At 41.3% G+C, this 14,469-nt stretch overlaps 1 protein-coding gene across 1 annotated transcript in view; it reads right to left on the reverse strand.

The window, feature by feature from the left end:
• The window catches only part of col22a1 (collagen, type XXII, alpha 1), a 328,136-nt gene that overhangs the window by 230,462 nt on the left and 83,205 nt on the right, over positions 1-14,469 (reverse strand). The window contains exon 4 of the mRNA XM_063048837.1: positions 6,419-6,493. Coding sequence (XP_062904907.1) covers positions 6,419-6,493 — 75 coding nt within the window. The remainder of the gene's footprint in view (positions 1-6,418; positions 6,494-14,469) is intronic.

Consider the following 14,469-nt stretch of genomic DNA (forward strand, 5'->3'; position numbering starts at 1 on the left):
TCAGGTGCGAGTGAGATGGCATTGCACCTTTTGTTTTACTTTTTTTGGATGATTGGGAATCGTGGCGGGCAGGTGACTAGGCTGAGCCGATGGTGGGTGGTGAGATTGATAGTTGGTTGGGTCTGTTCTGTAGTTGGGATTAAGAAGACAAAGGATACAAGGCAATGGATGTGGGGCCTACCTCAGCGGAAGTCCACATCTTCAGCTACATAATGTAAACTGAGTAATCCTGGGAATGAGCAGTGCTGTTGGCACCCAGACACAATAAACTAATTTTCCTGACAAAACCCCAAAAGGTGCCGTGCAGAGTAAACTCATTAATTTAAAGCACTGATATTATGTCAAACACACCAATGCCACTCACACTGAACATAAATATTCAGTTGCAAGTGGTGGTTTCTGCATTTTATTCCAGGAAACATATATTTTCAATCAGTTATCACCGAAATGAAGAGATATATGTTTAAGACTATTTTATCATTGAAAGCACGATGTGGAAATTGAATCCTGGTATCTATGCCTAATTTCCTGGCCATGCTGGAGAACCATTCCTTCCTAGCTAATAAGACAACATCTCACTCATTTATTGGATCCGCATTGTCAGTAGAGAGAACCGTCACTATAAGTTTCCGCAAGTAAAATGAAGTGAGGTGTTTTACGTTTAACAAAACCTGTAACACATTTTATTGAACTCCAAAACCTACACAATAAAAGTGTGCTAAAAACCTTTTACATACTGATGTCATGACATCAAACCAGCAACGCAATGTCAGTGGTTGTGAATTAGGTACATTTCTCCCATTGACGTTACCCTACACAGGACCCCCCAGAATTCACTAAAACCAGCATTGTGAGCCTGTCTGGAGCTCAGACAAGCCGCCCGGCTCGGATCCAGTGTTCTGTGGGTGGCGGAACCACAGGTGCCTCTGGCTCGTCCAGAGGTGTATTGACACACTCATGGTCATGTTGTGACGCCAGGGGCATGGCAGCGGAACACTCCAAAGCTTGGTGGGCCGGTTTAAGGCGATCTACCAAAATACGTTCAGGTTTACCCCTCTTATTGGTGATTAAAGTCTTTTCTCCCTGTTTCATAATGCAGAATGAGCCGTCATAATGCGACCTTGGAGGATGTTGGTGGGCGTCATGGCAGATGAAAACAATTGAGGCGGAATGTGGGTCAACAGGGACCCAAGAGTGCTGTACACCATGGTGGAAGGTAGGAACAGGTGAAAAAGAATTGAATTTACTGAGAAGGGTGGAACGCTGCTGAGAGGTTGACCAGACAGTCATGACATCAGGAATTAAATCATCTGGTACTCTTAATAGCTGCCCGTTTACCAACTCAGCTTCAGACAACTGCAGGTCCTCCTTTGGAGCTGTTCTGAGCCCCAACAGGGCCCATGAGAGCCAATCATGCCAGCACTCATCGGTCAGGGAAGTCCTCAGAACAGCCTTTAAGGAGTGGTGAAGCTGCTCGGATAGGCTATTGGACTGCAGGTGATAAGCTGTGGAGTGAGATATCCTAACACTAAGATTCTGTGCCATCACAGCCCAGCGTTCAGAATGAATTGGGGACCGCGGTTAGAGGAAATATCAGATGGGGTGCCAAACCGAGCAACCCACGTGCTGATAAACACTGAGCCACATCTGCGGCCGCCGTCAGAGGGACGACCTCTGTCTACCCGGTGGTACGGTCCATCATGGTAAGGATGTGCGCGAAACTGCAGGAGGGGGGAAGAGGACCAACAAGGTCCACATTGACATGGTCAAACCTTCGCTCAAGGACATGAAAAGGTGCTAATGGTGCCTGAACATGACAGTTAATTTTTGCCCGCTGGCACTCCACACAAGCTGCAGTCCAATCATGCACATCCTTTCTGCGACTGTGCCAAACAAACTTTAGTGCACCCCGTTTCTGTGAGGCCTTCCAGCCCAGATGTGAGAGGCCACGTATGGAGTCAAAATCAGTCCTTCTCCAGTTTGTGGGCACAATGGGGCAAGGGCGACCGGTTGAGATATTGCACAGGAGAGAAACCGTAGCCTTCACAAACTTAATGTCAGCCAACCGCAGGCCCATGACAGCTGTTTTGAGAATGTCCTCCGAGCACACAGGCACCTGATGGTAATCCCTAACTAGATTGACTTTGGAAAAAATTAAGGTGTGGGACCAGGTAACGACTGGGAATGATAGCCTCGATAAGACATCAGAAATCACCGCATGGGCAGCAACTACCCTCAGATTGAGGGACCATATGGAGGGGTGAAGCCCAGGGGCTATTCCACTGGCATACTATGGTCTTCCCACATTGGAAAACAGCCATCGCGGTTGCCGGCTTTTCTGGGTCCAGTCTACACACGCGGGCTTGGACTGGTGGGCCGATTGTAGAAGTGTACTGCTCAACCCCATGTTTTGCAACTATAGTTGAGAATGTGGGCTTGGTGAGGTCGCAGAATTTGCCCAGCATTCGAGTAAACTCACATGTGGTGGTTCATGCATTTGACAGAGTCGTTGTGGGGAACTTACTGGGAAAGCAGGGTAACAACATTGACATCCACAAGCCGGCAGTTCTTAAGACAGACTAACAGCCCTTGGGCACACAGGAAATCTGTGCCAAGCAGAGGTCTAGCCACTTTAGCCAGGACAAAGTCCCATGTGTATCATTGCCCACTGAAGCAGTGTTCTCGATCTGTCCCGTAAGTCTGGATCGTGCTGCTGTTGGCGGGCTCCAGCGAGGTTTTGTCGCTCTTTGCTTTCTCATCAATAGGCAATGCTGACAGCACATTCACATCAGCACCCATGTCTCACAGGAAGTGTCGCACTGAAAGGGTGTCCATAATGAACAGTAGACAACCCTGGCAGCTGGAACCCATTATGTTGACAGAACTCTGATGTCCTGATGCGCTGGCACTGTCGAAGCTGCTCGGCAGTTGGCACTTCCTAGTGTTTCTATCAAAGCGAGCATGGTAAAAGCATAGTCTGGGCATCATCTTTTTCACAATCGCAAGCACCCTTATGTTGGGGGCTTTGCAAATCAGGCTTATTGAGTTAGAGAAAGGAGGAGGAATGATGCACCTCTGCTTAACTGAGTGTAGACTATCAGCTATTTTAGCAAGCTCCCTATAGTCCTTCTTGGGCGCATTAGAGAGGGTCACATGAACTGGATCGGGTATTTTCTGCATGAAGACTTCTTTAAAAATAAAACAAGGATGGTGATTTCCCAGGGGAGACTGCATGTGGTCCATTATCTCCAAAGGCTTACCATCACTGAAACCGGATAAGGAGAGCAATTGTTTGGCACGCTCAGACTCTGAAATGTCTGTAAAATGTGAGTTTTCAGCGATCGGTATTTATCATGTTCAGTTGGGTATCAAGCAGACTCACCATTCCTGCAGCTGTGGAATTGCTGGGCAACACTACTATATGGAAATAATCGGTGTTGTCGGCAGAGATTTTAGAAGTGTGGACTGGACCTCCATTTGTACGAACCAAGTGACAGCGTTTTGCTCCCAAACCTCTGGCAGTTTCAAAGCAACTGCCTTGGCCGACATATTCAATAACTCCAGACTCGCGGTCACCAATGTAGGTTTCCGCAAATAAAACAAAGTGAGGCATTTTATGTTTAACAAAACCCCTAACACATCCTACTGAACTCCAAAACCTACACAATAAAAATAGACTAAAATTCTTTGACGAACTAACATTATCATGTTAGACCAGCCTCTTAAAGTGAAACCCCAACTCAAGTGGTTGTGAATTATGTACATTTCTCCCAATTACGTTACCCTACACCACTTTAAATATAGAAATTAAATATAAGAGAGAATAATGTTCTAGGCATAAAAACCTGATTTCACAAAGATTTGTCCAATTTCACCTCATTCAAACCATTGTGCTAATGGAACCGCGTATCTTCGGTGGGCAAACAAAAGGTGTGTACAGAGATGCTGTGGGTCTACTCCGCCTGTTCTGGGATTCAGGTCTATACGCTCAACTTAGTTCAGAGTTATGTTCCTTGCTTTTATTGTTTGTATGTTTTGTATATTTTCCTCCTCTTTCTCCGCGCATTGATGTTGGTCTTTTCTATTAATTGGGTTCTTTCGGGTTTTTTGTTTTGTGGCTGCCTGTAAGCAGACGAATCTCAAGGTCGTATAATTTATACATACTTTGATAATAAACGTAGTTTGAATCTTTTGAACTTAATTGCAACACATTAGACAGTATCTTATTTGGCAAGTCCACCACTCCAGGAAACAATCTGGTGAATCTTTTCTGTTCTCTCCTTCTATTGCAAAGGAAGGAAGGTCTGACATGAGCACAGTATTTCAAATACAACCAGACCCAGGATTACCAGGTCTCATTCGGCTAGCACAGTTGTGGTTACTACACCTTGGAAAGTTATATTTGCCTTCCAGCCAGTGCAGTGAAAGGTGTGAAAGTTCACCGCACTGACTCCTAAGATAAGGGAACTGTTAAATTAACAGAGGTTGAGTAAGATTGTCATATGCTCACAGAGGCTAGCCGAATGAGACCTGGTAATCCCTGGTCTGGTTGTATTTGAAATACTGTGCTCATATCAGACCTTTCTTCCTTTGCAATAGGAGAGAACGGAAAAGATTCACCAGATTGTTTCCTAGAGTGGTGGGCTTGCCATATCAGGATAGATTGTAACACAGTGGGTCTATAGTCTTGTGAGCTTAGAAGAAACGTACAACCCTCAGAAACTTAACAGGGAAGATGTGCAGTTGATGCTTTCTCTAGATGAGGCATTTTGAACTGGGCAGGGAGGAAGGTGTTATAAAAAGGATTATGTCCTTAATTCACGGAACTGTCAATTCAATCCTAGATGAGAAGAGATGCTGAGGTTTGTGATTTGTGGAATTCAATATTCAGTTACTCACTATATTCAAGACAGACTTTGATACCTATTTAGATTTCCTGCACTATTTTCCTGCACTAACATCCAAGGATCCACTAAACCCAGCTTTGATTTAAACCGATGACTAATCTTGCCAGTGTAGAGAATTTCAAAGATCCTGCCACATCTGAGTGAAGAATTTTTCCCTAATTTCTGAGTTTTAAATCTATGGAATTCTCTACCTCGGATAGCAATGGAATATCAGTTCTTCAACACATTCAACACTGAGATTAACAGAATTTAGGACACCAAGGGAATCAGTGGATGCACTGAATATGGGAACATGGATTTAATCTTATTATTGATTTTTGTATTATATGCTTTAACTAAGAAACCCAAGTACATGGAATTTTAAAGTTAATTTTATTTTCTTTTTATTGATTACCTTTCATCCAGAATCAGACATTACTTTATTGGAAAACAAAATAGATACTATATGACCTACTCTTTCTTCTACTTCTAATGTCCTTTGATGATTCTACATATATGGACATGTATCTTTGACGTCACATAATCAATACAATTCATTTTTGGTCATGTCAAAAGTAAGATTGTCCATGGTGCATTCTGATATCCAAATGGTTTAACTACTACAGCGACACTCACATTATGTCCCACGTTTGGATAATGGACATCCACCCTTAAAAAATTCAAAACTCACAAACTAAAAGTTTAAGATTCAGAATAAATTTCACTCTTATGGAATTTATGTGGAAAGATCAAGAGAGAGACATATTTTATCAATATTTATATTTAGTTACTTAATAGTCTAGGCAGTAAGATTTGGATTTGATGTCATTGTATTGATTGAGTCTACAGTCATTGCCAAGCCCCCCCATGCCACTCCCTCTCCAGTCTGATGACATGTGATTAGATATCCGAGAGTGAAGCACTGTAGCACTTGTCATTTGCAAGACTTTTTCACTGATATGCTGCTTTGTTGGGAACCACAGTAACCATGGCTAGCTTTACAGTAGCACTTTAAAATTATCCCTTGGCTATCACTGCATTTCCACGAAGTCACCACACTTTAACTCATTGCCACTGCCATGTAACTCTTTCTATACTACCTTTCTCCCTTGAACTCTGGTCATCAAATCTCATCCCTTTTCGCTGACATGCTGAATGTAGGACATTGGGACCAGCTGGGTGGGCACTGGGGTTGGCATGGACTCTTAGGCCAGTGAGATTGTATCCATGCTGTGTTGCTCTGTGACTATGCCCAGTCTCTAAACCCTTTCCTAATCTATGAGCCTCTTCCATCCCAAGCCTCATGTTGGTCTCAACTATTAAGTAACAGTAGTGGATTATCACTGATAAAAGTGTTTAATATGAGGGAAAAGCATTCCATAAGAACGCATTTATATTTATAGCATGCTACTCAATGGGTATAGGGGATTCATGTTAAGGGAAATCATGATACATATCACAATTTTCTAGGAAGGCAGTACACCCCTAATGCCGTGGTTACCTGTATGTTCCCTGCAATCAGATTCACTTACCTGGGACATTAGAGGAGGCCTTCTTTGCTGTGTTGTAGTGATTCCCCTCCAATCTAACGTTAGGGCACAAAACATCTGTTAAAAAAATACAAATGTTACTCAAAACATATTCTATGACACTGAAAAGCAAAAAAAATTCAAATGCTGGAATTCTGAAATAGAAATAGAAGGTATAGGAAGTGCTGAATATTCTCAACACATCAGGTAGCATCTAAAGTGATAAATATTTTAGATATTTTATCTGATTTTTTTACGACTGCTTCCTGTAAATCAAATTTACAATTTTATAATCTCAAGAATACTATATCCCATAGTGTATGGTATAAAATTATTTTAAAAAATTAATGCTTTAACCGATCTGTAACCTTAAGACTGGAAGCTCAGAATTCAGGTAAGTATTTAGTTGTAGATCTGGGAAGGTTGCATATTGAGCTATAAGCTGCAACCTCCATTCCACAGTCACCAGTTCTATCCCTTTCCATAGTCCAGGGGGTCCCCAACCTTTTTTGCACTGCAGACCGGTTTAATATTGACAATATTCTTGCAGACCGGCCTACTGGTGGGCGGGGGGGTGTGTTAATCACGACCGGAATATAAGTCACTTATAAGTGGCTAATACACTCAATTTCATTTCTAAAAGGGTTTATCTAAGGAATTTAAAATTAAACACACAGCGCATATTGTCCCCGTATGAACATATAAAATCATTGCAACACATCAATATCGCTGAATCAGTGGGAGCCCTGGGCTTGTTTCCCTGCAACAAGATGGTCCCATCGAGGTCTGATGGGAGACAGCGCTACTTGAAGGGGGTTCCTCATGTCCAGTCTATTCCGCAATTTAGTTTTCATTGTATTCATTGCCCGCTTTGCAGAGATATGTTGTTGGAAATGGAAGCAATGTTTTCAGTGCTTTTGTGGCTATCTCAGGATATTCAGCCTTGACTTTGATCCAGAATGCTGGCAGAGATATTGTGTCAAACATACTTTTCAGCCCACCATCATTTGCAAGCTCAAGGAGTTGATCTTCTTCACGCTCTGACATGGATGATGCATGGGTAATGACCTCGCGTGCGTTCAAGTTCCAACAGGGGCATGACAGGGAATGAGGACAGGTGCAGCTGACTCATATCGTTTCATATCGCCAAATCATATCGTTTCCTCGTTGACAGGTAGCACAGTTTTGCAGCCCAGTACTGGTCCGTGGCCCAGTGGTTGGGGACCACTGCCATAGTCATATTCTTAGTTTCAATCAGGCCATTTCGAGCCTTGGCCCCTTATTAGATCCTGTAATGAGCTTTAGTCTTTATATCTGTTCCATCATCATAGCTACCAATTTTTACCTCTTGACAAAGCTCAACTACCTCCACATCTTCTGCAGTTACAGTTATCACTTTTACAAGTCGTGACATTTCTATTGCTCTTGGCAGTTCCTCTAATTTTGAACCTCCATCAAGTTCATATTAGATTCTTTGTCTGTATCTTAAGTGGAACTGAATCACATTTAGTGAGCTCATTGATCTATTGGCTCACAGTTCAACCATATCTCAGTTTTTAAAGTGTTTTCAGATCTCTTTTTGGTAACCTCTAATCATCTTTGACCTTTGTCCTCCAATTCCTATGATTTATATGCTCCCAATTTTCATTGATCTGACAGCCTAGACCTAAGCTTTTGAATTATTTCCCTAAAATCCTACAGTGACTTACACTTCTCTGAGCTGAAGCTTTCAGCTTCTCTTTGACCACTATTATTTGTGGTATATAGACATGTTTTTGATGAAAATGTAATCTGTCTGATTAGTAGAGGCACAAGAGACTTGCTGATGTTGGGACCTCGATAATATCTAATACAACTCAAACATAACGTCGCAACCCTTGTATTCAGAGTCTGTTCTATAAAAGAAAACATGTCATCTGGGTTAATGGTAACATACAGGGTTAATGGTAAGGCAGTGAGGAGTGCAGTGGAACAGAGGGATCTGGGAATACAGATATAAAGTTCCCTAAAAGTGGCGTCACAGGTAGATAAGGTCGTAAAGAGAACTTTTGGTACATTGGCCTTTATTAATCAAAGTATTGAGTATAAGAGCTGGAATGTTATGATGAGGTTGTATAAGGCATTGGTGAGGCCGAATTTGGAGTATTGTGTTCAGTTTTGGTCACCAAATTACAGGAAGGATATAAATAAGGTTGAAAGACTGCAGAGAAGGTTTACAAGGATGTTGCCGTGACTTGAGAAACTCAGTTACAGAAAAAGGTTGAATAGCTTAGGACTTTATTCCCTGGAGCGTAGAAGAATGAGGGGAGATTTAACAGAGGAATATAAAATTATGATGGGTATAGATAGAGTGAATGCAAGCAGGCTTTTTCCACTGAGGCAAGGGGAGAAAAAAACCAGAGGACATGGGTTAAGGGTGAGGGGGGAGAAGTTTAAAGGGAACATTAGGGGGGGCTTCTTCACACAGAGAGTGGTGGGAGTATGGAATGAGCTGCCAGACGAGGTGGTAAATGCGGGTTCTTTTTTAACACTTAAGAATAAGTTGGACAGATACATGGATGGGAGGTGTATGGAGGGATATGGTCCGTGTGCAGGTCCGTGGGACTAGGCAGAAAAATGGTTCAGCACAACCAAAAAAGGCCAAAAGGCCTGTTTCTGTGCTGTAGTTTCAATGGTTCTATGGTTCTATCTGCCTTCTTTGCTACTTTGTCTACCTGTGTCACCACCTACAGGGAACTATATATTTGTGGCTCTAGTTTTCTCTGTTCTGCAAAACTCTCCATGCTCCTGCTGGTCAATATGTAAGTACCAACGTGATATAACTTCCAAACTGCACTGGTTCAACACTTGCCCGAGTTGAATTCCATCTTCCATTTATCCATTTGCCCAGCGATCAAGGTTCTGTTGTAACCTTAGACAACCTTTTCTTGTACACCACACCCACCAATTTTGGCATCACCTGCAAGCTTACTAATCAAGTTATCCACATTCACATCTAAGTTGTTCAAGCAAAATGCTATACAACAAAGGATCTGGCACAAATCCCTGCCAAACTGGTCACTGGCCTCCAATCTAAAAATTAATTCTTCACTGACTCTGACTCCTTCCACCAAGCCAATTTTGTATCCTATTGAGTATTCTCACCCTTGACCCCGTTGATTTAACCTGCTGAACCAGACTAGCATGAGGGACCTTGTCAAAGGCCTAGATGTTAATGTCAAATAACTGAGGGCATAGGATTAAGACGACAGGGAAAATTTTAAAGGAGATTTATGTCAGGTTTTTTTACGAAGAGGATGGGAAATGCTGCTGAGGGAACGGTAGAAGCATTTATTTAGGCGCATAAAGAAGCAGAGAACAGAGAGATGTGGACCTTATGCAGGAAAATGGGATTGGCATCATGGTTGGCACAGGCATCGTGGGCTGAATGGCCACTTCCTGTCTTGTACTGTTCCACATTCTATGTCTTCAGTCATCTGATGTAACGTCTCCCTTCCTGATTGAAGTTTTAAAATTCTGTTTAAGAATACTCCTGTGAGCTGACCAAGGCCACTGAATAAATGGAAAATTTTCTTATTGGGCTTTTATTAAGCTATAAAACCAGGAAAGTTAAAGGATTAGGAATTGCAGTGACAAAGCACATGACCACATTGGTAACAGCCCTTGGCAAATGGGATCAACAGGTACTTACACCCCAAGATCAAAAATATGGAGTAACACAGATAAGATGCTGGAGGAACTCAGCAGAGCAGACAGCATCAATGGAGTCTTGACCCCCATAATGGTGAACGTTTTTTTCTCTCCATACTGTAGATGCTGCTGAGTTCCTCCAGCATTTTGTGTGTGTAACTCTGGATTTCCAGCATCTGCAGAATTGCTTGTGTTGAAGAATATGGGGTGTATCTTTTCACAAATATCACAAGTAATTTAGGTATCCTTTGCAAATGCATAGTGATAACTACACATGTTCATGGATCTGCAATGCCACCAGTTCTTGGAACCTGTTTTTTATTAGTATCAAACAAAAACTCAAGCACTTATGCTTTGTATTCTCTAGTGTAAGAGTTAATGACCACCTCTCCCATCACACAGCATGCCCTTTCCTGAATAACATCACTGCAGTCACAATAACTCTCCAAATACTCCTAAAGATCGACCCAGGACAGATGGAGAGGTCAAACTGTCGCCAGTAATGACAGCCCAAACAAAATGCCCCCTTTTCTGTGTTTGAAATCTGAGGATGGGGATGTTCCGGAGGTGAAACAATGGTACTGTAGGATACTGTAGATGCACTTTGAGAAATCGGAACACTGCTGACTGCCCTTTGGAAATTCTCGAGAAGTGTGCTGAATTATAAAAAGTATGCAGCTGTCATTTTTAAATAGTAGACTGACTCAGTACACCATATCAAGTATTGGATTTAACTCACGGTTCTCTAAATAATCTGTTAAATATAAATCCACCATTTAGTAGATACCTTATCACCAGCTTGGCTGTCGGCCTGCATTTTATGATTATAAATGACCAATTTATCAGCAATGAGATCTTCTAACAGCTGCCAATCCCAGTGTAACATTAATTAAGGCAACATTAAATCTTCATCTCCCCAATTTTTACCAACTAACAGTAAGCCATCAAGTGATATATAATAGACAAATTACAACAAAATTTATTGAACAGAATCCTGTTCTTTGAAGGAATCAGATGTGGCGGCAATGTGGCTGAGACTATCAGTGTTTATCCATTCACAAATGAATGTAAAATTAATAGGCAGGCATTCACAAGTATCATGGGAGTTGATTCCATATATGTATGCTCACAATTGGATCTGACATTTTGGGAAATAGTGGAACTCTAGCCCAAATGACGAAAAAATCTTTGGTTACAGGTTTAGAAGCACTTTAATTCCATTCACAAAATGTTTTCTGAAGGGAATTATTTAAACTATGAGGGTACCACATCTGACTGACAATTGGACATCATTGAACACGAGTGGACCCAATGAACGTTGCAACCATGCTGTTGAGCCCTGTGAATAATGAGCACTTGATCACCCTAGACTCCAGCAGAGCAAAGTGTAGGGTGCAGTGCTGGCCACTGGCCTTATTTATAGGAACAGATTTAGCATGATTTTGTTATAAAGTCATACAGAATGGAAGAAGGTTCTTTACTTCAACTTGTCCAGGCCATTCCATTCCATTCGCTTGCCTTTGGCCCATATTGATTTCCTACCATTGTACCTGTCCAAATGTTATTTAAATGTCATAATTGAACAGGCCTCTATCATTTGTTCTGGCAGTTCATTCTATATACTCACCACTCTCTGTTTGAAAAAGTTGCCACTGAGGTATCTTTTCACTCTTTCTCTTCTCAATTTAAACCTATGTTCTCTAGTTTTGGACTCCCCCGCCCTGGGGAAAAGACTGTAACTATTTGCCTTTGGTATGTCTCCTGTAGTTTTATAAGCTGCCACTTAGACCCCTGTGTTCTAGAAAAAGAATGACCTAGCCTATCCACCACTCCTCACAACTGAAACCTCCAGACTTTATAAGAGTCTCATAAAACCTTTTTTGCACCCTTTCCAGACTTGATAGATACAGTAGATTTTAAGTAAAATTAAAAGTTGCAATGTCTCCACGCCCACCAAGTAAGGCATATTAGAAGTCTCTGTACCAATTCAGGTCATTCAGTGCCTGTAACTTACAAACACGTGTAACTAATCCAAAGTCATTGGGGATGTTGGACAAAAATGCTTTGTTCTTTCCTCATTTTATGAGGTCTTAGCCTTGTTAAAATGCTCACTCCCTTCACCTTACTTCCCAATAGAGACTGTGGGCAGGTGATGTCCCACCATCCTGGCAACTCTCTTTTACACGAAGTCACTACTTATATGAGAAGGATGGAATACTATAGTGATCTGGCTTTGGTCAATCCCCACAGAACTGAACAGCAGCAGAATCTGAGTGAAGAATGGAACAATAAATAAGCTTATGTAATACCTCTTTCACATGGACTAGATCTGAAACATAAGTATTCAGCTAGGTGTACACTGCTACTACTGGTGTGTATCACAATGATTTCTAAACCAGAGTGTGCTGCTGAACAGAGGTCATTGGGTACATTTGACTGAAGTATGTGGAACAGGCCATGTGATTTCATGAGGCAGCAAATTAATTGTTCCAACAATAATCGATTTGTCCAGACTGGAGTGAAATTTTTAAATTCAATCTCTTGCTGTTTTGTTTAAAGTTGTTAAGGTAATGATGTAATAGTTACAGTGAAGCTAACTGACAGCTACTGACTAATGTGATACAGGTCTCACGAAATTTTAGATATCAGTGTGTGTGGGGGGCCAGAGTTTCTGTTTGATTTATTTCTTTTCTCCTCACAATAGCAGTTAAGTTGGAAGATGCAAAGACTGTTTAGTTTGATCAAATTACACCAAGCTCTCAACATGTACCAACGAATTAGCTATAATGGTTCCAATAATGTCTCAGATATAATGGCATCTGTGTGTGTAGAAAAGAACATGCATGTTTAAATAAAGACCCACTGGATGAATAAACCATGATTTCAAGGGAAGGAAGGTAGCTAATCTGGGATAATTGGGAGACAGCTGGACCCATTCCTATTGAGGTAAAGACCACAATGATTGGGAAATCATGAAGAAACATTTGACTTTGTTTTAGGGAAGATGGTGTATGAAATGCAGATCACCATGTGGGAAGGAAAGGCTCAGTATAGAGCACATATGTGGGCTTTAGATTGATTGGAGGGTACTATGTGAGGTTCATTCTTAATATTGTTACATATTGTCCAAAATATAATATCCAGACTAACTCAGTTGAACTGGTAACAGGCACAATATCACGGGCTTCAGGACCACTTGGCAAGATAAAGGGCATGTAGAATCTCAGCTGAGGTGAATGGTCCTGATCAATGTCCAAGTATTCCTACCGAGGTGCAATTACTGACACAAACCTGAAAATACCGATAAGATCAATCAATTCACAGATGTTGGTAATCTGAATAAATGCAGGCCAGGTAGCATCTCTGGGAAGAGAATCAGAGTTAACATTACAGGTCTGAGACACAACTCTATTTACTCTACTCAAATTCTGCCTGATCTGATCAATGTTCTAAGGGCACTCTGGTCTAATTGCATACTATATATAACACGTGGTAGCTTTGGCTTAAAATGTCTTGTTTTCATTTGATTAATCTGATTAATTCTAACTCCAAATCTACGTAGCTTACGTATTGTAATATCACGTGAAACTCAAAGTTCAAAGTAAATTTATTATCAGAGTACTAACACGTCACCACACACAACCCTGAGATTCTCCAACAATTCAACATCAGAGAACAGTATTGATTGCAGAGGACACATTTAAATAGTTACAAATAGGAAAGGAGGTCAAGTAGAATTAATAAAACTGTATTACAAATTTCCAGAGAATTTGGAGAGTGCAGTGAAGTGGAGTAGTAAATGGATGTGTTTCTCAGAAGGTATAAAGCAACATGGTGAGTGTAAATAGGTATGTACCATTGTTGCTCAGAGTATGTAACATCGTGCACACGTGTACAGTCTAAAATAGAATTTTAAATACACCAGAGATCTGTTAGAAGTCACCATGTTTCCCATATGTTACTCTGCAAACTCTGCATGTCACTTCACACAAGAACCCACATTACGACATACACTACAAGTGTATGAGGAATGATTGAAAAAGAATTGGAACTTCTCAAAGTAGAAAGCACTACATCCTTGTAGCAGTGAGGTGTTCCACAGCAACTTCAACATGCAGACTAGAAGCAACAGCACTCAGACTTGGATTTGAGTACAGGATAAGAATCGGCTGCTGTAGGGGATCACTGAGTTAAGCTATGAAGCTGTTAAAACGAGAACAGTACAAACTGGAGCTGCAGACACAATCCAGCAACATTAGAAGTCCTGGAGACTGTGATAGATCTTGGAGCTTTTCCATTCTTATGTAGTAGAAATTGTGGTTTCTTATAGCAAACAAAGTTGAGGTAAAAGTGGTGTCAAATCA

The sequence above is a fragment of the Mobula hypostoma genome, chromosome 1 (assembly GCF_963921235.1).
Source record: "Mobula hypostoma chromosome 1, sMobHyp1.1, whole genome shotgun sequence".
In the NCBI taxonomy this organism is placed as follows: domain Eukaryota; kingdom Metazoa; phylum Chordata; class Chondrichthyes; order Myliobatiformes; family Myliobatidae; genus Mobula; species Mobula hypostoma.